The sequence below is a fragment of the Platichthys flesus genome, chromosome 22 (genome assembly GCF_949316205.1).
Source record: "Platichthys flesus chromosome 22, fPlaFle2.1, whole genome shotgun sequence".
Taxonomy (NCBI): domain Eukaryota; kingdom Metazoa; phylum Chordata; class Actinopteri; order Pleuronectiformes; family Pleuronectidae; genus Platichthys; species Platichthys flesus.
In genome coordinates this window covers 7,722,316-7,746,772 of record NC_084966.1, presented here as the reverse complement: position 1 = coordinate 7,746,772, position 24,457 = coordinate 7,722,316, and the positions used below count along the sequence as shown (strand labels likewise).

The window sequence follows — 24,457 nt, the reverse complement described above, 5'->3', positions numbered from 1 at the left end:
TCATACAGTGCATCTATTTGCAGCACCTTGTTATTCCATGGGGGGCCATTAGGGTTCAGCATCTTGCCCAAGGACACAAGGCATGTAGATGGGTCAGACTGGGGATCGAACTGCCGACCTTCAGGTTTGAGGACGACCACTGCTCTGCCGTCTGCTGAGAGGCTGCTTTGACTAAAAGGTCTTGACCCCCCCCCCCTTGCTACATCAGAAAGTAACCCAGTTAGAGTCAGGGTACCTATTTCTGGTGTAACCTCAGCCCACTCCAAAGTGAAAAAGAATAAATCAACCTGAGGAACACCACTGATTTTAAGCATCCCGGGGGGGTGCAGAGCCAAATGTGAGGAGTTCTCTTTCAACATCAAAACGACTTGTACGCATGAGGCAGTGTTATGTGACACATTGGTGGCAAATGCAATAACCGCACATTTAATGAAGATTACAAATATGCATAACAAAGCATTATATGTTTGATTTTCTTTATTTTTCTTACAAGCAACTGATGTAATGTCTAAATTCCTCTCTAGATATTTCCCCTTCCAACCCCCCCACCCCACCAGCCACTCACTCTATCTCTCTTCAGGGACAGTCACACACTCTCCAGGGCTCAGTCCTCTATCGAGTGCCATATGGTACCGTCAGAGCCCTGTTTGGGTGTGTGTTTGTGAGTGTGTGTGTGTGTGTGTGTGTGTGTGTGTGTGTGTGTGTGTGTGTGTAGAGGGTGGGCAGTCTTGGCTCAAGGTGTCAGGAGAGAGGGTGGTTTAAATTTAACTGCAACAGAGCTGATATCTGCATGGCAGGTCCTGCCTCACCCCCTATCCTCTCTCTCCCTCTCTCTCTCACACACACACACACACACACACACACACACACACACACACACTCCCACACACACACACTCACTCACTCCCACACACACACTGTCTGTCTTCACAGTCCCCAGCCACAGACATCCTCATCACACACACACACACACACACACACACACATACAGGAGGAGCAGCAGCAGCAGCAGCAGCTCCTTCAGCCTGTCAGGAGACGCTCCTCTTCACCACCTGGATTGTAGGAGAGGCCAGCTGAGGACGCGACGGCGCCGCGAGACACAGGGACGCTCACCGTCGGTGGAGGAGAGAGAAACTAATCACACTGAGGATAAAGCCTCATCCGAGCCGGCAGGCTGAAGGAACAGCCAGTGGCACTGCAGTGGCACTACAGCACAGGGGGCTAAAGCTTTGCTGCAAGAGGTAAGGCTGGAGCTTGGACAGGCTGCGTGTGTGTGTCTGTTTGTGTGCCTGTGTGTGTGTGTGGGTCAGAAGCTGACAGATGCAATGTTCATCATTCTCATTTAGAGGCAATATGCACATGTGAAAGGTTGCATGCCTGTGCCATGTTGGGGTCTCACCTGTCTGGTAAATGCAGGAATCACAAAATACTGAAATCCTCGGCAATTGCCAAGTCTTTTCTTTAAATCAACTGATGTCTATTTTAAACACTGTACATGCTTTTTTATACATTAGGAAAAGTTGAGATATTTCTGTAATTCCTGCAGAGCCACAGCTCATCACTATGCACAGAAGCTTAAATCACAGACGCGAGGACATGTCTGAGTTGAGTGGATTTGCAGGACACAGAGAGTGGGACCTAATCTCCGTTGTGGCGGCTTTTCAGGAAGATTAGAGCTAATAAAACAGACACAGAGATTAGAGAGGAGGCTACCGGAGGCTCTGGGGTGGGGGGGTCCACGGGGAATGATCTTAATTTGATCTAATTGGATTGAATTTATTTAGCCAGGAGTCAAAACAGCTAAACTGTTTGATTTCCCCGACGACACAGGTTCGATTCTCTTTTATTTGCAGTAAATTACAATTTGGCGATGAGGTGGTCAATACGTCAGTTTCCCCGCGACGTCAAAGCTGCGGCGATAAGGGTGGACGCCGGTGCTACCCAGGGGTTCTCATTGGCCGCAGCTCGGGGAATTTCCAAAGGGCAGCGTGTCCATGAGAACCCACGGCGGTGTCATACAGTGCAGGGAGGGCGTGCATTGGAGGGGAGGGCCGGTGGGGGGGTCGAGTTACTCATGTCTCAGTTTGGTACTGGAAGGAGTGGGAGAGCGAGAGACAACAGTCAAAGGTCAGGCCTATAGAGCCTTTTCGCTTGAGCGGAGTTCCACCACCAAACTCAGACGTTATCATTTTACAGTACGATTTAAAAAAAGAGAAAATACCAGAGCTATTATCACGTGCTCAGGCGGGATGTCCTGCGCTGGCCTGTGCGGTCTGATGAGGTGTCGGTATGCGGCGGTCAGCATGGAGAGATATTACCGAGAAAAGGATTAGCATGGCTATCAAAGACCATCGGCAAAGGATAATGGTTTGCGGTTTCTCAAAGATTATGAGAAAGAAAGTCTACAATTGCATTTATGGCTGGAAGACAATTTTACTTTTCTCTCCACTAGGAAAGAGATATTTTAGAGTTTGGGCCTTTTGTAAGCTGAAGATGTCGCCCTTGGTTTTGGGAAGTAGTCGCCTATAGTTGCCTCTGACATTACAGAAATTGCAACACACATAAAGCGATCAGCAGGTGGAGCGGCATTCCTCCGGGACTCCCACACGCCTTCCCCCTGGGAGTAAATATTTGTGCTGACAGAAGGACCCCTTAGTGCCTCCAGATGCAGCTTTAAAAGGCTCGGGATTTGGCGCGTGACGAGAAGTGACAGGCTAATCTGTTTAAGCAAGTACAGTAGCTGTGGCGCAGAGCCACGGCCTTCTGCTGCCGGTAATCTGTGGATCGGCAAGTTAAGGGGGAATTCGGTGTGTTGGGAGCGTCAGTTGAAGTGGAAGTGGGGTGTGACTCCCTCGTTGGGTTGCATTGTCTAACCCTAACCCTAACCCAAAGGATGATGGGAATGCTCTTCATATTTCTAATCCTTAACATGAAATCTAATTTAACTGCACGTATTATTTTCTTTTTCCAGTTACGACTACGATAAGAATGAAAATGACTTTTGCTACTTCATCTTTTTGTATTTTGTAGAGATCTGGGTTTCATTTTTATTTTGGCTGGTCAAATATAAAGAAGCAATAACTCACTGATCGATAGTTTCATTTCTTCATGCCTCAATATCAATCAAATGAAACATGGGGACAAACAGTATCCAGCCAATGTCGTGAGGTCGCAGTCAGACACTCTGACAAATGAAACCGCTGCATCTTCCTGCGAACTCCTTGTCTCTCAGTGTGATTGACAGTTTGAGGGTACTGGGCCAGAGATCATTAAAACACAAACACATTCACACACTCACACACACACACAGACAGACACACACTAAGGCACCTTGAGCTCCGCCAGCTGGAGCTCGGATTAGACGAACTGGCTCGGAGGCTTTATGGAAGGTGTTTGATTCATCATTACTAGGGAGAGCATTTCACGTGCGAGTTTGACTTGAAGCTGGACTTTACAGTTTCAAGTATTTATCCGGTGAGTTAATCGCTGGAGGAGCACCGGCGGCACAACACCACCGAATTCCCCTGACCGGCTTTTCCCACAAGTTATTGTTCTCATATTTCCACCCTATGAGAATCTGGACTCATCACCCAGTCCCACAACAGGAGGGGACGCACGGTGATAAGTTCATGGGTCGTAACTGTCATTCCGCCATGTCGGACATGCGGTGGCTTTTGGCAGCCTGCTGATGTGTCCTTGAGCCCGACACCTAAGACGCTCGTGCTGAGAGGAATTGCATTTCCCCGCAGGAATCAATAAAGTAAAGCAACTCAGTTCGAGGTTAATAAGGATTCCTGGGCTGTCTCTCCCCAAGCATTAAATCGCACATGGCGTTTTTACTGTTTTGTACATTTAAAACGGATGGTCTCATTTCCATTCAGCTATCATCAAACTATCCAGAGCTAATATTGTTTTACGATTGGGCGTAGCTGGACTTTGCGAATCATTTGAAAGAAAGACAGGGGCTGAGGCTTTTCAAGGACGAGGAGCAGACGCTGTGTAATTTGCCTTTTGAGCTCGGCCAAAAAATGAAGCATCCATCAATGAATTAATATTCTATCACTCAACGCATATTCCAAAAGATGTGCAGGTTACTTCAATAGCTCAAACTGGATCAGAATCATATACTTTTCTGGTTCAGTTTAAATTTGTTTTGTGTTTGTTTTCTAATACGAACTTGATAATGCAGATACCATCAAATGATTTATTTTGTGAAGGGATGGGGCATCACCCAAGGAAGAAGCCTATGGCTGAGGGGTAGAGAGGTCGACCTCCAACCTGAAGGTCGGCAGTTCGATCCCCAGTCTGACCCATCTGCATGCCGAAGTGTCCTTGGGCAAGATGCTGAACCCTGAATGGCCCCCCCATAGACTAATAAAGTGCTGCAAATAGATGCGCTGTATGAATGTGTGTGTGAATGGGTGAATGTAAAACTGTACTGTAAAGCCCTTTGAGTGGTCATCAAGATTAGAAAAGCGCTATATAAATACAAAACCATTTACCAAAACCATAAACTTTTGACGTGGCGAGAAAGGACGTCAGCCTTCTTCAAAAGACCCTCTAGATATATTTAAATAAATGAAGAGGTACAATTGGAACCTGAGTGTGCTCGATGTTGTCATGTCTTGCTAAGGGCGCAATGTTTATCCTTTATTATCCAAATTGTGGCTTCTTTAACTGTGTCACAATTCAGAGGCTGCTACCTTCGGTTCTATCCTGTGGAGGATTTGTGTGATTTGTGTCCCCTTCCCCTGTAAGAGCCTTCGTAGCTCGGGGATGCAAGGACGCTTTTGAAGGAGCCTTTTTCGAAATGGAACAGTCTAGTCTAGCTAGCCCCAGAGTTGGGACACAGCCTTTGACAGGAGGTCAGTAACGAACCAAACCCTTGTTTGCTCGGCTGACTTCGGTGTTGATTGGTCTGGTCGTAGCGTTGAAGTGGGGTCGACCAGTCCAAGAAGACTGGGGACCGACGGACACATGGAGCGTTGGCTTGTTTCTATCGCGGGGTCCTGTTTCTCACACAGAATACCAGCCCCTCGGAGCTCTGGGAAAAGAGCACTATATATACCGAGTGGGGGGGGGAGAAACTGCAGTGTTGTCCAACATTAGCCTCTCTCGCTATCTCTCGCTGCCTGACCTGCGGCCCTCTGCTGCCAAGTGGAGTCAAAATAAGTCGGCCCAGATCAGTTTGTCCGGCGGGGCCGGGCACTGACAGATCAGCTGGAGGGGTGCTTTTGCAGAGGCTGTTCCCATATGAGCAAGTGAGGACATACAAACAGAAGGGGCTCGGGGACAGATGGCGATAAAAATGGACAAGGGAGGACGGCTAGTAGCGCTTTATTTTGAAGTGCGGAGAGGAGTACGGTTTCCAAAAATACATCGTCAGCTCAACCTGTTTGCTAAGGACATCACACTTTAATGTCTCGGTTGATAAAACACACTGGGGACGGTCGTTCCATTATCTTTACATTGCATGTTATTGCCGACTTAGTCCTCTGGCAGGCACTCCCCCCCCCCCCAGGTGCATCCATAGCGCAACAGCTCGACTCGGGGTGCGTAAATAATTCACACGCATATGTTGAAGCCAGTGGCTGGGCCGAGGTTACAGTGTGATTTGCTGCAATGGACTGCTCATCTCTGTGGAAGTGTAAAAGTGAGTAATGCCCCGTGCTGCGTCAGCGCACCACGGGGCATTAGTGATGGATGGCTGCATGCGCTGCATTACAAACAATCAGCGGGGGACGATAGCTCATGTGTGAAAACTCGACGTGGTGGGATTGAAAGAAAGCTGCACAGCCGCACAAATCAATGAAGTGGCTTTGAGGTTTACTTTTACTTATTGATCGGACAACTCACATCCCTTTTTTTTGAGATCTCAAAGGAATAGATTTGGTCAATCTGGAGAATCTGTTCTTCTCAAAATCAACACTCTTGACAGGAGGCTGACACCATGGGGTGTGATGAGAAAGACAAAAGAAAAGGGTGAGAGTCAAATTTAAAGGAGCGACTCAAGGTCCTGGGAAAAAAAGGACAACGTGATACAGATTTATCTCGTGGAGAGGGGCTGGAGAAAGTGACTTGTGGCCGTGGCTCAGAAGATGGAGCCAGAGGGTCAGTGGTTTGATCCCTGGCTCCTCCACCAAAGTGCAAATTGCCCACTCATTTAGCTTAAAAGTGCCAATGAAAATAAATTCAAAGGATAACAACTCAAACTTCTGCAGACTATAAAAAAAGTACCACTTTCTTAACGTGATTTTAATATAAAGATTAAGACACAACTTGCTATTGGAACAATTCACCCGAAAAGATGTTTTAACCCTGGCTGTCCTTTTTCGTGACACAACCTTTACGTTATTTAGTACCCCTGTTAATTATACCACGAGAGTCCTCTGAAGTCAGATTCCACTGCGAGCTGTGTGACGGCACTAGTGCTTTCCATGACGCGGCAATAAACTGTCACGGTCATGCGGAGATAACGACGTCCGCAGCTGCCCGGCGCTCTGCACGCGGACAGCTGACCATGTGCGCTGGGGTTTGTCTCTACATGCAAGAGAAAGCATGAAAATAGTATAAAGTTGTGGTCAAGTCAATTCGATTTTGAGAATTAAATGGAATCTCACGGTACAAGTTGAATCAATTTGAACCCAGGCAAAGGGCAGCTTGTTCTCCACGGCTGCAGCTTAGCTTCACATGTAGCCACACATTATGTAAACGAGCCCTTTACATAGTTCCCTGTCATGCCAACCTGAACCAGCTCTCGTCCCACAGCTAATCCTGCATTGTGTCCTCAGCGGGGGACTGGGCCTCGGTTGTGAAATTCTCCGCATATGTAACATGATTGGATGAAGCCACACTGGTGCTAAATATGTGCCGCAGAAACAGAAACACAGCGAGCGCCTATTGTTTCCCCCTTCTGTTTGCCGTTGCTATAGGAGTGGACTCGGCCGAGGTTGAGACCAGCTTAGCGTGGCTCGGGGACTTTGCGTGGCTTTTGCATTTCTCAACGACAGGGTCAATTATCGGGCTATTTTCTGACGACCCACAAACATTTCCCATCGTCCCCTCTTCAAGGGAAGGGAGAGCGCAGAGGTGGAAAGGACAGGAGTGCTACGGCGGTGAGGAATGACGCTTTAATTTGCTGGATGACACATTTGTCTTTAAACGGGTTCCATCTGTACAGAGTTTGTTTGTCAGGGCTGCTGCAGTCAGCATGGGATGAGGCCCGCTATGACTCATAGGCAGCGCAGGGGGCCAAAGCCACAATGAGACGAGGTGCAGCTTGAGGTGGTTCCTCTTTTCAAATGGAAACAACCTTGCGTCCTCTCTTCAGCATTTTTTTTGGCACCAGGGACCGAGACATAAAGAGTCAACCGTCAAACTCATCCAAACCAAATTCACTCTGAAGCGGCTACCTGTGGGAAAAACGTATTCCTCACCTGATCCCGCAGCGATGACTCACACTGCAAACGTGGTACCGAACAATGCAACAGAATCACAGCACTGCTCGTACAATTGAAGCACAGGAAACATGACTCAGCGCAGGGAGAAACGCTGGTCTGCTGTTTGGGAAGCAGCACAGCAGCTGAATATTAAGAAAGCTGAAGAAAGGGCCAGAGAATTGCATATGGGGGGGGGGGGGGGGGTTATACTGAGACACACTCTGTCTCCTGTGCATTAGTGTGATGCCCCCACACCAATACTTTAATAGCATTTCCTATTCCACTCCGATTAGGTTGGATTGTGAAGCTTACAGTCTTCAACAGGGTTTTCGATCAACAGCGTTAATCACAAAATAAAGTATTGAGGCTCTCTTAAGGTAGTTAATCAATATTGAGGCTGCTGTGGTGATGAACCGGCAGGAAATCTCCCAACTCTGCAGTGCCTCTCAGCCCATTGTTTTGATTGGTAGATGTAGAGGCCAGTGGGCGGCATAAAGAGCCAAATATTTGCTTCTGTGGTGGGTGGAGACCAGACCGGAGCTAAAAATATCAAACAAATATTGGATTTACGTTAATCTGTCGACGGGATACATGACGACAAATGCATAACAATGTTGCTCCGTAACTACTGGATGTGTAAAGAGCTACAGCTACAGCAACTGTTATCTCGTCAGCAACGGGTTTTATGGATTGATTCCACTTTCCCCAAGTGGCCCAAAAACAGAATCCAATCCAAAGGCCCTGTGACCCCAAATAGTTTAACATAATTTATTATTTAGTTAATTCAATATTAGACTTGTTAGGAGCCCGAGCTGTGAGTCGGACAGCTTATTGAGGAGGTGTCTTGTGAACTGGGAACGATGGAAGGAAGCAGAGTTTACTTTCTTAGCATGTATGATATATTTCTTAAGTTGAATATGGGAGTTGTATCCACAAAGAGCGATATTATGGGATATCTGCAAACTAATTCAGATAGTAGGATTTGAGCAGGTGTACACAAACATGTCCTCCAGGGATATTCAAAGAAGTTGTGACTGCAAAGCAAACATAACTTGTTCAACAACGATGTAATAAGCTGCACAAACATCAGATCCTTCAGACCCATTAATCATATTTGACTCTTTAATTCCTCATACATAAATGTGGCTGTGAGGACACACACACAAAACTGATAAAGTATATTTCCCCATTCCGGTCCTTTAAATCTCGATCTCTTTGGAATATAGGACGAATGCATCTCAATTACAGGCCGGCACCGCTCCATGATTTAGACCGAGCACTTGATAAATAAAACCTTGGCAGCAGAAGCATAAATGTAGCAGACCACGGTACGATCCCTCAGCAGGACGTGGTCCAACGCCACTCGGCACCTCATCTCCTCTACAGTGCAGGGGATTGGATGACCACTAATTTTAGCGTGGGGCTTGTTGGCCGCTGGACAGTTTGGATTACAGGCACACACAAAAAAAGGGGGGGGGGGGGGGGGGGGGTTTATAGAAACATGATAATAACATTTGAAAATAACAGGAACAATTTTAGGATAGTAAAGGTTCGTATTTGGTTGTTTTATTCATAAATTGATTTATATCAGGCATCATGTAAAAAAGAATAGAATCTAGACCCATGAGGTCACTGTGACCTTGACCTTTGATCACTGAAATCTGAATTGTTTTAGAGATATCGTGTTCAGAAGAAGGAGACATATGGACGGACAACCTGTGGACACAATGCCTTCCAATTACATACTTCACAGGCAACTAAATAGAATATCTGGATATCAACAATATTACGCCAAATACCCAAGTATAAAAGAAGCTCATCAGAACGTAAAGATTAATGCTTCAAATCCATTTAGTCTTCTTGACAAAGAGAAACCACAGAAGCCAGTGCATGTTTCCAGCAGACTCCACTGCTCTCACTTTGAAGCTCTGCTCATTTGATCAGAGCCGAACTGAACAAAGCTCTTCGGCGGCATCGTGAATAATCTCAGAGTTAAATTGCCAAAGCGTTTAATATCACGATGGTGAGACTGGGGAGATCTTGTTTGTGATGAGTCGTCGCAGGACTTTTCAAGATTTCGACTTTTAATGAATTTCTCACATTCTCACAATCCATTTTAAGTACGTCCTATATGTAGTAACAGTACGACTGAACTAAAACCACTTCATCTGAGTTATTCCTTCTGTAAACGTCAGGATGTGTGTGTGTGTGTGTGTGTGTGTGAATGTGTGTTTGTGTGCGCTTCGGGCAAAGTGACAGCATGTGGACCGGCTGATGGAATCTTTGACCCTGTAATCCACTACTGTCACTACACAAATGGACGAACGGACCGGGAAAGCTCCGGTGGATGAGTGACAATCATCTTCAGCTTTTTTCCCATCCATCTCTTTCTCCGGACACTGTCTAGGAAACATGAGTGAAAAGATTATTGCTACTCGTCTAGGTCAGTGGTGAACTCGCAGCTCCTCGTGATGGATGAACATGTCTACGTGGCTTCTTTGACCACAGACACAATTACTACAGACAAACTCACCAGCTGATGATCCCTATGACTTTCTAATCTGCTGTCAGGCCTCAGTCGGAGGCCTCAAATCTCAGGTTACCTCCAAGCAGCGGGTCTGCTGCACAAAATGGGACAGGCATTGTTTTCATTGAAACCAAAGTATCTGTTAAAGCGATATGAGATAAAAAATGATAACTCCCTTTTGATTGTGGAGTAAAATGATCTCAAAACACACCGTAAACATCCGGTTCCTTGAAGCAACACAATAAACTACACCACAAAAGACTGGAACACCACAGCATCTTATTTTGTATCAAAACAAGAAAGTCTTAAACACTTCCATCCTGTTTTTAATTGTATGAATTGAAAATTCGTTTTTCTACTTCAAGGGTCAAATTTGTTACATTTCTTTCTTATGTTTTGTACTTATTTGCCACTGTACTATTTCCTACCAACTAAAATAGCTGTTATACCCCCCCCCCCCCCCCACCCCTACATACTGTATGTAGCCACCCTAACCTGCTTGCTGATGAAGCTGAGCAGCATCACTCAGAGTCCAAAAGCTCCAAAAATAAAAAAGTGCTGCCCTCTGCTGGCCGAACCGAGCAAAGGTTTCTTCAAAGGTGAGGCCTCTAAATGACACTTGAAAACAAGACAAGGTTAAAATCACAAATAATATTAAGACGAATTATAGTTTGTCTAGGACACAATTTGTCTTTAAAAAGAAAAAAGTAAGAGTTCTTATCTAATACCCGTAAATGCCCAACAAGAGGGTGTGACAACCCCTTTCCTGATGCTATATTGTACCTGTTGGGTTCACTGTGATATTAATATATGAATCTGCTCATTATTCCTGCAGAAAAACATCTAGAATGTTGCACAGAACTGCTCCAAAACACCTCCAAATCCAGACATTGCAATGAAAAGGTCCACAAGGGCCATTCATGGCCTGTAAATACCTATAGTACGATTGATATTGTTATAGGTGGGAACCAGTTCTCATAAGTGTGATTGAAGTTGCACGACAGCACAAAAAAATGATGGCCTTGCTTTAAGTGAGACGATTTCGCCGGTTTAGTCTGGATGTGGTCATCAGTGTCTGGGATCCAGCAGAGAGGATTACAGTGTGGACTCTGTCGGGGCTTGTACAGGTGATCTGTCTACTTCCCCGGTGGCCTGGTTGCGGTGAGCGTCCATTTCAGCTATTCGCACCTTCCTTCCATCCGATCTGTCTGGATGTGTCCCGTCACGCTGGGCACACGGGGCCCCTGGAGAGGGGGGGGCGGGGGGTGGCAGGAGGGACATGGGGATCAGATGATGCTTTTGAAATGTTCCGATAGATGGTTGTTAATCAAGAGGAGAATTTGACTGTGAAGTTTGTGCGTTGCTTCATTTTATCTGGTCTCAGAGGTTTTCCCTCTACCCTGCATAAAAGATACAACTTATTTTCTGTTTACTCTGAGTACAGATAGTGGATATTTCTTCTAGGAATAATCAAAAAGGTTATGTCTTCGGGCCCCTTTCGTTTCTTCTGTTGGTTGTTTTCTTTGTCAGCAGGTTAACACAAAATCCCACAGAGAAGATTTGCTTGGTGAGTGCATGAGACATAAAGCAAGAGGTCACCTTTGGCACCTTCGGTTGACATGTGGTCTTGCTACGGCTCACTTGTGGTCCACATCCGGCAAACGGGATCGGGTCATTATTCCACGTGGTACGTTGGCTGGATGACAGGGGCCAAATCAGGGCCAAACCAATTTAACCATGTGGGATTTTGCATCTGCACCGTGGACCCTGACACCTCAGAAGAAGCCGATTAACCACAGAATGCAGGGTTCGGTCAGGGCTCGTGTTTGCGATGAAGACACATTGCATTTCTGCAAAACCGCACGGCCACATTCCATTCAAACGCTGGCTGTAAATCAAGCTCTGAAGCAGACTGCCGGGTCAGGTGATTACTCACCGTATGAAATATTGACTAGTTTCGGCGGTTGAACTGGACGACCTCTCAGTTTGGCCTGACATTCAACTGGCCAAACTCCCCCCCCCCCCGACACGGAGCGTGGAGCACCTGCAGCCGGCGAGACAGCCGATACTAGATATTAAAGACACTGGGGGTGTTCAGAACGAGGCCGACATCGGGCTAAACTTAGAGTCGAGCTGTGTGGCTCCAAAGAGCAGCGCTTGGGGAGAGAGGTTCATGAATCATAACAGCACGACTGGTCCCATTAAAACATATCAGTTGGTCCCAGCCAGTCCTGCTGGAGAGGCCGCCGGAACTGCAGCAGTGTTTGTTTTCACCAGGTTGACCTTGGTGATTGTGAGGACCTTGACACAAACACACACAAACACACACACACACACACACACACAGTAAAATGCAGCATTCGGAGCCAGCCATGAGATCATGAGAAAGACATCCTCATGGCAACGCTCCTGCACAATAGCAGACAAACAACCAGACAGCACGCGTGTGTTTGTGTGTGCGTGTGCTTCTCTCTGTGTGTGTCTGTGTGTGTGTGCGTGCATGCATTGGCACATTCAGGAGGCTACGTGCCCGTACGCTTGGCCTCGTTTCATGGTCGAACTTCGGACTTGGCCTCTCACCCCAGACTGCGAACTCCTCCAACCCTAATCCTGGCAGAGGGGGGGGCGATGACACATCACGTCCATTGTCCCCAGCAGCTTAACGTCTTGTTCTGGTCATAAACACAGTGATTGGTTTGTTTTGGCTCGGAATGCGTTAAAGTTGCTCGTCCTCCTCCAGAGGTTTTAACATCTCAACCTGAGTTTAACGCCATACTTGTCTTCCCCCCCACCCCCCCACACACACACACACTTTGATTTATGTTGCTCAAAATCACACATTTGTCTCGGAGACATTAGAGCTGCAAACGTTTGGAAAACCACAACAGCATTTCGGCTTAATGGGTTGTCAATGATGTTAGTGTCTGACTAATAAAACCCCTCAATCTCTAGATTTAGGATTTAAACAGGAGAGAAAACCAATAAAATAAAAAAATAAAAAACGTGTGCGCAGAATCATGCTTGTTCTCACATGCGAGTGGAAACCTTCTCCGTGTTGGACATGTGCATGTATATGCATGAGCAGGATTTGGGGTAATTACGGCTCCTGTTCAAAACGTACACAAGACTAATGTGGAAACTTGAAATCATCAGTGCACATGGACTGAAAATGGAAGTAGAGACGTCTTGTTTCCAGTAGACTTCTGCATATCCATCGATTCTAGACCTATTTGCCTTAAAATATAAATTTTAAGATGTAAATTCACCTCTGTGTTGCTGCCACTTCACATATAAGGGCAATCATTTTGTTTTTTGCACATAGAAACTTTGACTCACTTTAAGAGAGTCATGAACATTGAAGGTTTTAAAGCGACATAGCGCCCTCTGGTGAAAAAACTGATGCCCTTCCACTGTGCATTATGGACTCAGTATTTCAAAGTAAATTCAGTGTTTCTGCATTCGGGAGACACCAGAGAGGTTCATCAAATGCAAAGTGGAGCTTGACCGTTGCCGTCTAGGATCCTTGCAGGGTAATTGTGCAAAGCTGACACTCTTAAGAGGTTTCTGGCCATTGCCAAAGATTTCCCGGGATTGCATCATGGAGCAGAAAGAGAGAAAGAATGTGCAGGAAAAAGCCTTTTTAACAGCGGGCAGCGAGTCCCTGACATCCATCCTGCAGCCTGAAGTAACAGGGAGACCTGTACGTGGTGGGGGAACATCTCCGTTTGTCCTCCGCAGCCCATTTTGCAGGAATCGCGGCCCCTTCACCCCCCCGAGCCGTGGACGACTTCAGTGCGGAGGAATTCCCAGACCACTTCTCTCGTTGCTTTACGGTCCAGCGGCGCTAATGCTCGCAGGAAACAACCCCGACAGCTTTATGGCACCTCGTTCAACCATGGGGCGGGAATGCTGCTAGGCTACCCTCGCAATGTTTATACACATTTCGCTGTATCTTTCTGTTTTGTTTTTTTGGGTCTCGATGACGGAAACCCCTGCAGCACAGCATGCAGCTCTCTCACTGTCATTCTCTGGGGGCTGTTAGCTCCACTGATGCATTGGATATGTTTAAAAACCCTTTAAATACAAGATGAAACTATTATTTTTTACATTCTCACGGGGAGACACAAGCATCCTTCTAAAGCCTTCCTCAAGCTCTCTAGAGCCACATATTAACTGTCTCTTAATGCTATCACTGACCCATTTACACACAGTGTATCCGTCTGCATATCATGGCAACACAGTTATATTCATGGGTTCTGAAAACCCCAAACAACTGTTATACAGCTAAACGCAAAACTGACGCCTCCAGCGCCAAAAACAACACAAACTCTCTGATATTCTTATCAAGCTCATTTCAAGATGTTCTCACGTTGCTCGGCCAGATAAATCCAAACCTCCCACTGAGCCGAAAAGGAAAGGTGGTGGTTTGGCATTTCAGGGGTTTCTGGCCTCCTCTTCTTCCCTAAGTTCGTTCATCGCTGATTTCCCTCTCTGTTATTGTTGTCTTTTGTTTTTTAACTCTTCACTCTCGGCTGTTATGATTTCTCTGTGTTCGTTTGTGCAATTTCATGTGGGTCCAAATAGAAATCTTTGTCCAGTGGATTCAGAAGGGGTGCAGGCTTTTCTCAGACGCTGTGTGGTATCGAAAACGGCTTGAAACCTTCAACTAGCACCCACGTGTAGCTGAGAATCACAGGGTGGCCCTAGCTATAAAGCTTGTTTCAATCCAAGAGGACCTTGTGCGCTCCTGTTGTCTAGTTCGGGGGTTGTGAACGATGTGCACGGATGACAAAGTGGCTATAACATTAATCAGCAGGCAGGAAAGATTAACAGTCGAAACAACCGATTTCACGATGAACTGGTCGAATGTGCACGTGAGGCACTGATGCAAAGTCAACCTGGTTCTGAACTCCTCGGTGCCAGAAAAACGACAGACACAATGACGATAAATACCGTCCGGACGCCAGGATGGGATGTTTGATTTCACAGTCCCTTACGCGGATTGCCTCTTCGCATTCATCACACACTGACCAGCACTTTGTGAGGGAGCGTGTGCCGTCCGATCGGATTATGCGTGGATCAGACTTCCCCCTCCTGCTGCTCCCAGTTTGCTCTCAGCCAACGCACGCTGGAATCAAAATGAGCATTTTAAACTAGATTTGTCTCCTTCTGAATACCAGCTACCCCCCATTGGAAAGTGTTTTTCCGAATGGCATCTTGCACAGGATGAAAAATGTTGCATTTACTGTAAGAGAAGATTTCATGTGTCCACTGCAGACGACCGGCAGATCCTCCTCAACATCGTTCCCTCCCCTCTCTTCCCTTTCCCTGCTCCCCTTTGATCTGCATTTCTCTTCCCCTCAATCATCCTGACAGCGGCGTGATGTCAGGCTGCAGGAATCCACGCCCTGATTTGTGTGTGCCTGCGCTGCGGCGGTTGTGTGCATGTGCGCATGTGTCCTGTGCGTGTGTCTGCGGGTTGCTGCTCGCATTGCCAAACTGTCGCTGTGTGCGCATGTGCGTGTTTGCATGTGTGTGTGCGACTGTGCGTGTGTGTGTGTGTGCATGTGCAAGGAGTGGAGAGGTATAGTTTTAGTGGCACACCTGTTTCCTCACCTTTCACCCTCCCGCTTTTAACGGCCCTCCCTCCGCTTTACTCCCAGCGCACATGAGAAGTGAAGTCATCACTCAAAGCCCATCCTTGTGTTCATTCGAAAAAGATCCTCGTGTCCCAGAGAGCGTGTTACTGGTGTGCGAGGGGAGAAGTTGCTGTTCCAGTTTAGAATCCTGAGTCCAAACACACTCATAGAAAAGGTTCACAGTCTTAAAGTCCTGAAATAATAAGCCTAATCGCTTTCCTAAGTGTTCAGATGTGTGATAAAATTACCCAAAGGCCATTATGGACGGACTTCATGGGCTTTATGAGTTAGCGAGTGGCTGGTGGGCTGAGTGAGTTCATCGCGTAAAACCTTTGAATGAATGAGCCTTTTGACCTGGTAGCTATAGTCGGAGAAACCTCGGTGGTCCCGGCTAGACTCGTCCAAAGTGCCAAGTGTTTCCAGTAACAGCTTTGCTTTTGGCGTCAGACATTGTCCTCGCCGGCTTGATGAGAGCACGAGGTAATGGAAGGGCCGAGGGAGGGGGGGGCGGGGGGAGGAGGGGAGGGAAGTGGGGCTCCTGAATGAATAAGCAAACTCTTTTTTTGCATTTGTATGGCTAATTTCAAACCGTGCTAGCTGAGGGGTTGTTGCAGGGACTGTCACGAAAGTTTGTACAGATGTTCACGGTGCACAAAGGATGAATCCTACCGACTATGGTGATAGATAAATGTTAGTCGTTCGTGCCGCAGCATCAACAACCACACATGTTACCGTCAGGCTGCACTGTGAGTACTTTGGTGATGTGTTGGTTTTATCTTCACATTAGAGTTTGTCCTTAACCTTTACGACGACTCTCACTTCACTCTTGTTTAGGATAACTTCCACTTTCTGTTTCTCAAGGTTCGAGAAATCGTACGACAGAAATTTAGAGAAAATATCCATGTTACTCGTGAACCTCAGATGAGATAATGGCTAATTAGCACGTGTAACACATCCCTATATTCACGTTTGCAAAACTTGACATACAAAGTCACAGGCTTGTGCTTGAATGAATCCTTTTGTTGCCTTCGCTGTCAAAACCAAACTTGAGCTGCCAAGTCCGTTGCATAGGATCTGAGCACCTGTTGATCCCAACATCACCTCGTGGCAACGATCCCGGGGGCAAATGAAAAAAGACTGTGCCGTATTCAAACCGGAGGATTAGTCGGAGGACAAAGCTCGGCTCAGTCGTCTCTCTGGGCAGTTTCACACATGTCGCACACCTGTTCGTTCATGCTGTCATTGTGTATTCGTGATGACGTCACCCGCACAGGTACAAACACGACACTGTCAGATTGCGCCAGGACTCTGACATATTTGTTGTCCAAGTAGAAGGATCTCTTTGCCTGAGACATATTAAATCAAATATCCGTTCCCTCACCGGTGACAGATTCAGATATTTCATCCGACAAAAAATGGGCTTCGACGTTGTAATCCGAGGTCTCGCGTTACAGATGCTGGCTAATTACGCGTCGTGGTTTGGCGGTCATGTTTTCACCCTCCTCTCCGAGCTGACAAGAAAAACAGCACAATGCGGTCATGGTGAAAATATGAGCGAACACAAGATTTCAACACAACATATTTAGAGCCACTGTTTTTTTGCCTCTTCCAGGGGAGAAAGGCCCGAGAGGAAATTTACAAACCTATGCCGCGCTTTCATTTAGCGCCACTGTCTCCAAACGTCTATTTACACCCTGTCTCTATTTAGACTTGGACTGTGTTAGTGTGAAACTGACAGCAGATGCTGGGATGATAACAAAGGGAAATGGGATTAGTGGGAGTTGTATCGTATCAAATTGGATCATCAGATTTAGTTTAAATCTTGTTTTTGTCACATTTAAAAGGAAAAGTTTATTTTGGATTTAAATCAATGAGCTTGATATACAAGGCTCATTATGTTTGTCAAATCATTTAAGCGCATTAAGTGCTTTACAGGTCTCATTCAAATCTTTAAAAGTGTGTTTTGAATAGCGTGACCACAGTTCAACAAATTATTTTCACCTCTGCAAACACAAATCAGCTCATTCCTGGACGGCTCTTTTTGGACATTCCAAGTGTTTCCAGTTTTGCTCCAAGTTTCCAGTTGGAGCAACAAATAACCCAGTTAAGAAACATCGGGCCCATCACTCACCGGACGCGCCGGGCCTTTCTGGTTACAAAACCTTCTCACTCAACTCCCGCCACGACAGTAAAGGACTGATTCGGAGACACGTCGAATCCAATGTGAAACGATTTTTCCTGCCCCCCCGGTGAACCTTTTTGTGAACTACGTGATGTATTTCTGATCCATCTCGGAGATTCTGCAGATACGTGATACTTGCACATGTAGGAATCCCAGCGGGGCCGCGTTACACGTCTGGGACCCTCGGACTTGTTTGCGCAATCTCAGCCCGAATCTGAAACCTCCAGCTTAAATGCACGTTTGTGTCGGTGTGAGTTGATCGACCACATTCTAACGATGCTCTGGGTAAGGTTACACAAACACAGATAGTCCTGTAGGTTTGCACGTTGCCTATATCTGTACAAACACACACACACACACATACATTCAGAGCAGCTCTGTCTATCGCCCTGTAGCCCAGATCTCTGAGTAAGTCGATGTGGAGTCTGTGTTAGACGGCAGGGAATTACCTCAGCCCTGAATCATGTGGCGCCGTGCCTCGAGTGTTCACAATGCAATCACCCAGCCATCTTTCTTACACATAGCTGTCAGACGGGCCGCACACACACACACACACACAGGCTGGACACACACTCCGGGAGCCTCCGACTGGTCGTTTCTGAAGCTGCGATTGGAGCCCGTGGTGGGATTTTCATTAATGTCTCAGTGGCAAGCCATGGCCTGATGCTGAAATGATTTTTTTCTGACAATTTTAATTCTGTTTTCCTTTTTTTCTTGGAAGGACACTAAGCACACACACAGAAAAATACCATCATTGTATATTGGCAGCAGCAGAAGTTATAAACAAAAAGATTTCTATGTGGTCATGGTGGAGATTTGATGTGTTTTACGATCATTTAGGTTTAACCAGCATATTAAATTAAAAATAGCAACACCATAGTGTAAAAATACTCAAAAATAAAAGGCCTGCGTCCCATATTAGACTAATGTATTTATACAGATGTAATATCAGCAACAAATTCAATTTATTTGATTGATTATTACTGATGCATTGATATACAAGCTGCAATTTTAATGATACATAACATACATTTCAACTACATAGTACCGTTGGATATTTTTTCTATGCATTTCTTATTTTTTTGTACATACATTTTATAATCTGCTAAATAACGAGTACATAATAAGTATAATAGCATAAAAAAATTGTTCAGTAGTTAAAATTTAAAGTTCAAGTTCTGCCATTCATTTATACTAGTTAGTTACATTAGTTGGCACATGGAAAAAGAAATGGGAAACCAATTTTTATATCTTTCTCTGTATATTCATTTTACTCCCATTTATGTATTTACACTATTCATTGGCTGTTTGAGTTATTACAAAATCCAATGACTTAACTTCACAGATTTTTCCTTCCTTTGCTTTTCATCCAAGTAAATACAATTTAATCAACTCTTCTCCAAACCATTAAAAGAATATCTCACTGGTCCGTGTGAATGACAGAAAAGCAAGCAGGAAGGTGTTTATTGTCGGGAGCGCGTGATTAAAATTGACATCATTATTTTTTCGCGTTGCCAAGTTACAAATGGCCAAACAAAAAGCGAGCGCGTTGTTGTGAAAGAGCGTCTTCAGCTGGAACCGCAGCTCGGGAGCTCGGCTCGCTGGAAACATTTCAATGTGAGTCGAGCTGGATGGATCATGATGTCATGCCTGTGGGCAGAGTGTTCCCTCTTACATCAAACGCTCAGAAATGAGTCCCAGCATGCTTTTGTTTCTGCTCGGCCTTTTTGGATGTATTTATTTAGTCCAACATAATGCCGAAAAAAAAGTAATAAATGACCTGGCAGAGGAGCTTACAGTTCTCTCACAGCTTACAGCGTTTATCTATTTATCATACTTTGATCGAAGTCAGTGAGTCACTGAATGGCCCATTCATAAACCAGATGTCACAAAGACACAGTGTGTACTCCAAACAGACCCTGGTAGGTAGACACAGTGCGTTTGATTCATCGCTCGCTAAGTCCTGTATGCCCGATGTTGCCCCGTTTTTTCCGATCGGTCTCCCGGCCCAAACACATCAGACCACCAATCAACATCTGTAAAACAGGCAAAGTGGGTAGGTGGATAGGCCCAACTGCCTTAGTCCTCTGGCACACTGATTGGCTGCCTTTCTCAGAAAAAAAAGTTCACGTTCTGGTGGAATTCATCAGCCGTGAATAATGGTCAGCAGCTTTTTGGGTAATTTGTTGAGCCGGCGCTGAAGCTCCGGGATTTACATGTGTTCTGGCACGTCAGAGAATCTGTGGCATAATGGCGCGTTGTGGCTGACGGTTGGACGTGATGATGATGATGACTCTATTACCCCGAGATACTATTTAATAATATGGAGGGGCAATGACGACACGGTGCTGCTGAGCTGGACGGATGACAAATGTGGAACTGCAGGTGTAGCGAATATGTTCAGGCTTGCAAACACGCTCTCTTGCCAGAGTCTTCTCCTGTTGTTGATGCGCCCTGTTCTTGTTTAATACAGTATTGATTTATTTTCTAGTATCCAGAGTCTGTGCACGGAATGTCCAGGATATGTAGGACATCAAGCTGGGGCCGGTAGAGTGATACTGGCATTCATTCCCACTAATGTATAAATGCTCTGGCCAGACAAATGTAAATAAAACATTTCATCAGTCACTAAGTTACTCCTGGAATGCACTAAACTTCAAGGATAGATTATATTTGACAGAGTAAAAGCATCTGCGTATTTTCTTCTTGTAAGTATTTCAAAGTCAAGGGAGTGCATTCGCATTTTGGACTTTATGTAGTCCTGTTCTGTTTTCTGTTTGGGAAGATACATAATGTAACACAGAAGACACATGATGCAGAAAAAAGATCATCTCATCTTTTCCTCTTTGGTTCTATCAACAGGTAAAAGACCATGCGATCCCGCAGCAACAGTCTGGAGGACATAACCAAGGCCAAGCTGGTGCAGGCGGACACGCGCAAGCGATCTGCCGAACGCGAGGAGCCCTCTGGAAGGGCCGAGCGCCGCAGCCGGTACCGCGAGCCGCCGGATGACACCGGCACCATCCAGCGGAACCACAAGACGGCCAAAAACAGCACCAGCTCCGGCGGGAGCGGCAGCAGCAGCAGCGGTGCCACGAAGGCCGGTCGCAGGGAGAAGGGCAGGGACCTCTCCCGGGACGACCTGGTCTTTCTGCTGAGCCTGCTGGAGGGAGAGCTACAGGTAAAACTGTGGAAATGATGCATGGAGTAAACATGGACGTGGCCCTGAGAACATTTTTGCCGAGACAGCAGCCCTCAGGCCTGCAGACATGGGCACTGACCCCAGTCAGACATGTAGTCAGACACTGTGGATCAGCAGAATAAAAGCCTGTGTTCATGGACGGCCAACAGCTGAGACAACTTCCTGTCATTCGGCATCCAATAATCTCCCGGAGGAGGGGTTGCATGATATCAACAAGGCAACGTCTGCCTTAATATAAAGTCTGCAGCTTTTCTTTAAGACAAATGATAGTGTGTCAAATTGGCTCAACGGTGAAAACAAAGAAACAGAAAGATCTATTGTTTTCAAAGCACTGGAGGTTCAAACTGATTATTTAAAGTTTGTCGAGTTGAATCTAACCAAATCCGCCAATTCTCTCCAACTGCAGGCCAGAGACGAGGTGATCACAGTCCTGAAGGCGGAGAAAATCGACCTGGACCTGCTGGAGGCCAAATATGGCTTTGTCACACCGCAGAAGGTCCTGCAGGCTCTGCAGAGAGACGCCATCCAGGGCAAGGCGGACGACTTCCAGGAGGACATCTACGAGAGGCCCATGGTTGAGGTAACACCAATGTTTAATTTCTTACTAAAGTATTAGGCCTCAGAAATGACACCCCCGACCAATGACTGAGGTTCCCTCTGCCTCCTCCGTCCACAGCTGGATAAGCTGGTGGAGAAGCAGAGGGAGACGCACCGGCGGATGCTGGAGCAGCTGCTGATGGTGGAGCAGTCGCACAAACAGGCCCTGTACAAGCTGGACGACGAGAAGAGGAACCACGGCGAGTTCATGAAGAAGAGCGACGAGTTCACCAACCTGCTGGAGCAGGAGCGCGAGAGGTCGGTGTACTAAGACGTAGACACTCACAACCTTAGGTTACAACTTAGCCTTGGCTGATTCGTCAGGCTCCCATCACATGACAATTCCAAGCCTTGCAGACCTGTTGTCCTCACAAACAGCAAATTCTGCATTTAAATAATACCACTGCTTCCATGTGAAGGAGATATTATTAAGATGTATGAGTTTTCAGGTGTTTTCAGCCGTTTTCAGACATGACCTACAGATAAAATCCAGAGAATTGGGTCCAGACTTTATTCTAACTGATATTTTAGAGATATCCGTCATCTCCTCACCAATCAGGTTGTTTTACGAGTAAATGTCAGCATGTCTCTCAAAGTTTAAGGGGCCCTTTGAATAGTTTAAATCATTTTGGCTTTTCCCTTGACCTTGATTGAGGATGTAGGGGGAACGCTGAATTAATGCTGAGACCAGATTGACTTGCTCAAGAGCAGTTTTCAGCTTGTAAAAGAGTGGTCCTGCTCCTAAACCTGTGTAATGTTAGCATTAAATCTAACTTATCTTCAGGTTTGCATTAGAAAATCAACCCTAGGGAGGTCGATCATTGTTTTTTAACTTGACTTGGAATCTGTCCTTTATTACTCTTGAGCAAAACCCAGAGTTTCCTTCTCTCTCTGGAGACGATGCAGAACTTTGTCAACAGAATTTAGGGTCCGAGCCGCAATACACAGATCAGATTTACATCCTACAGCTCGGCTTGATGGCAGCGCTGAGGATATTCAGGGAACCAGAGTGAAAAACCAGAACCCTGGAAAACTCATACACGGCTACAGTGAGTCTGCATGTCCCTGGCACGGAAGCTCGGAGGCAGCGGCTCGTGATGAGGGGACACTTGAAAATCAGACTGTTTATGCTGCGGTTGCATAATGTGTTATGATGTGGGGATTCTCTAAACAAATGCGAGTTCTTAGGAATTTATTAGGGTCGCTTGGATTCGTAGCTCTACCCAGGCTCAGACTTTTAGCCACGGCCGAGATGTTCATTGTGAGCATATAGTATTTAACTGTACGCCTAAGTGCAGCCTCACCAAGCTGCTGGCGGGGAGGCTACATCTTCATCTGAGCTCGACGGCCTAAATCCTCACACTTATGCCATCAAGTGCAATGAAATACAACCAAGCTGCTTCGAGTGTGCTGTGCTAAGGGCCTCATCCCAGCTGTAAGTCCATCTGTGTCACGTTAGGAGGCATTTTGCTCCGAGTGTCCCGGAGTAGGAGACAACTATTTCAGATTACTGCGGGAGGGGGGGGGGGGATGACGCTTCCAATAAAGAAAAAACGCAATCCATGAAACGCTGTTGCAGCTACAGGAGCCTGGGTTGAATTCATACAAATGGGCGTTCAACGTTCCCAGCTGAGTGTCACACAGAGCTTCCTCGGCTTCCTCAGTAACATCACATGTTCTTACACAGACGCTCAAGTCGAGCGCACCCTCAGCAGTTTATCTCAGAGAGGAAACAGAGCTGGACGTCGCCCTGTGACCTATCCGGGACAATCACATCACTGCGCTTTATCCGCAACGCGGCGTGTTTGAGTTGGACCGGGAACGTGGCGGGACGGCGGCCTGCCTTCCGTCCCCGGGCATGTCAGGAAGGACAGGCTGCCATGAAAAATAGGCCCCACGTCCAGGGCCGAGCTAATTACCGCGTGAGAAAAGGCGAAGGATTTTTTAGACTGAGAGGAAGAAACAAGAACAAAAAGAATAAACCAACCTAATGGCTCTCAGAAGCATCAATCACGGCGGGTGTTTAACAAGATGCCAGAAGTTCACAGTCCTGTGCAAGGAGTCGGTGTTGAACATCTGCTGTTGTCATCCGTCTCCAGAGGTTGAAACGCAACGTTGTGTATGTAGCTGAGGACTCCGTCGTGGGTTCGAGCGTGTGTGGAGTTGTTAGGTAAACGTGTGCGTTCGGCTGTGTCCTCTTACCTCATTCCCTCCCTGACTTGTTGGTCCAGACAATCCTCACATGAGACATTACAGTTTTTCAGTGCCGCCATATGGATAATTATAAATCATGCTATAAGGCTCAGCTCCTTCTTTTGGCTCACAAATAAGGACCTGAGATGCATTTGTTTCTTAAACTTCAGCTGTTGCTGCTACTTTGGGTGTAAAAATCGTGTCTCAGAAGTTTTCACTCGGATATTTATTATTATTTTGATGTTTTTCAGTTCGGATTTTTATTTCTGGATTTAGCTTGTGTTTTACTGAGGGTAGAGGGCAGAGGACGTTTCACCTTCTTAAGCCCTATGAGACAAATTGGGATATTTGAAAACCGGCTATACAAAAACAAATGGGATTGTTTGAAAAACACTTTGCATGGATATAATTTAGGGAAATGTCTTAAACGGTACAGATCATACTGCAGTTGCACTACCATGGCCAAAGAGTATATGTGTGTTTTTAAAAAGGAAGACAACCTGGTGTGGTAAAGCTCGAAACTTTCAAATTCCTACCAGACAGACCAGAGTCGGGGGAAGCCGATTAGTTGATGTAACCAATTTGTGGTTTTATGGGGATTAAAGAGCGGGATTGTTTCTTGACGTTTCAGGGACTCAACCCAAAAGTACCAATCTGCACATTACCAACTGCAAAACC

At 46.2% G+C, this 24,457-nt stretch overlaps 1 protein-coding gene across 1 annotated transcript in view; it reads left to right on the top strand.

Moving 5' to 3' along the window:
* Positions 1 to 890: 890 nt before the first annotated feature.
* filip1l (filamin A interacting protein 1-like) overlaps positions 891 to 24,457 on the top strand; it is a 58,387-nt gene continuing 34,820 nt past the window's right edge. Inside the window, exons 1-4 of the mRNA XM_062380906.1 lie at positions 891 to 1,241; positions 20,650 to 20,968; positions 21,396 to 21,569; positions 21,666 to 21,844. Coding sequence (XP_062236890.1) covers positions 20,660 to 20,968; positions 21,396 to 21,569; positions 21,666 to 21,844 — 662 coding nt within the window. The 5' untranslated portion in view covers positions 891 to 1,241; positions 20,650 to 20,659. The remainder of the gene's footprint in view (positions 1,242 to 20,649; positions 20,969 to 21,395; positions 21,570 to 21,665; positions 21,845 to 24,457) is intronic.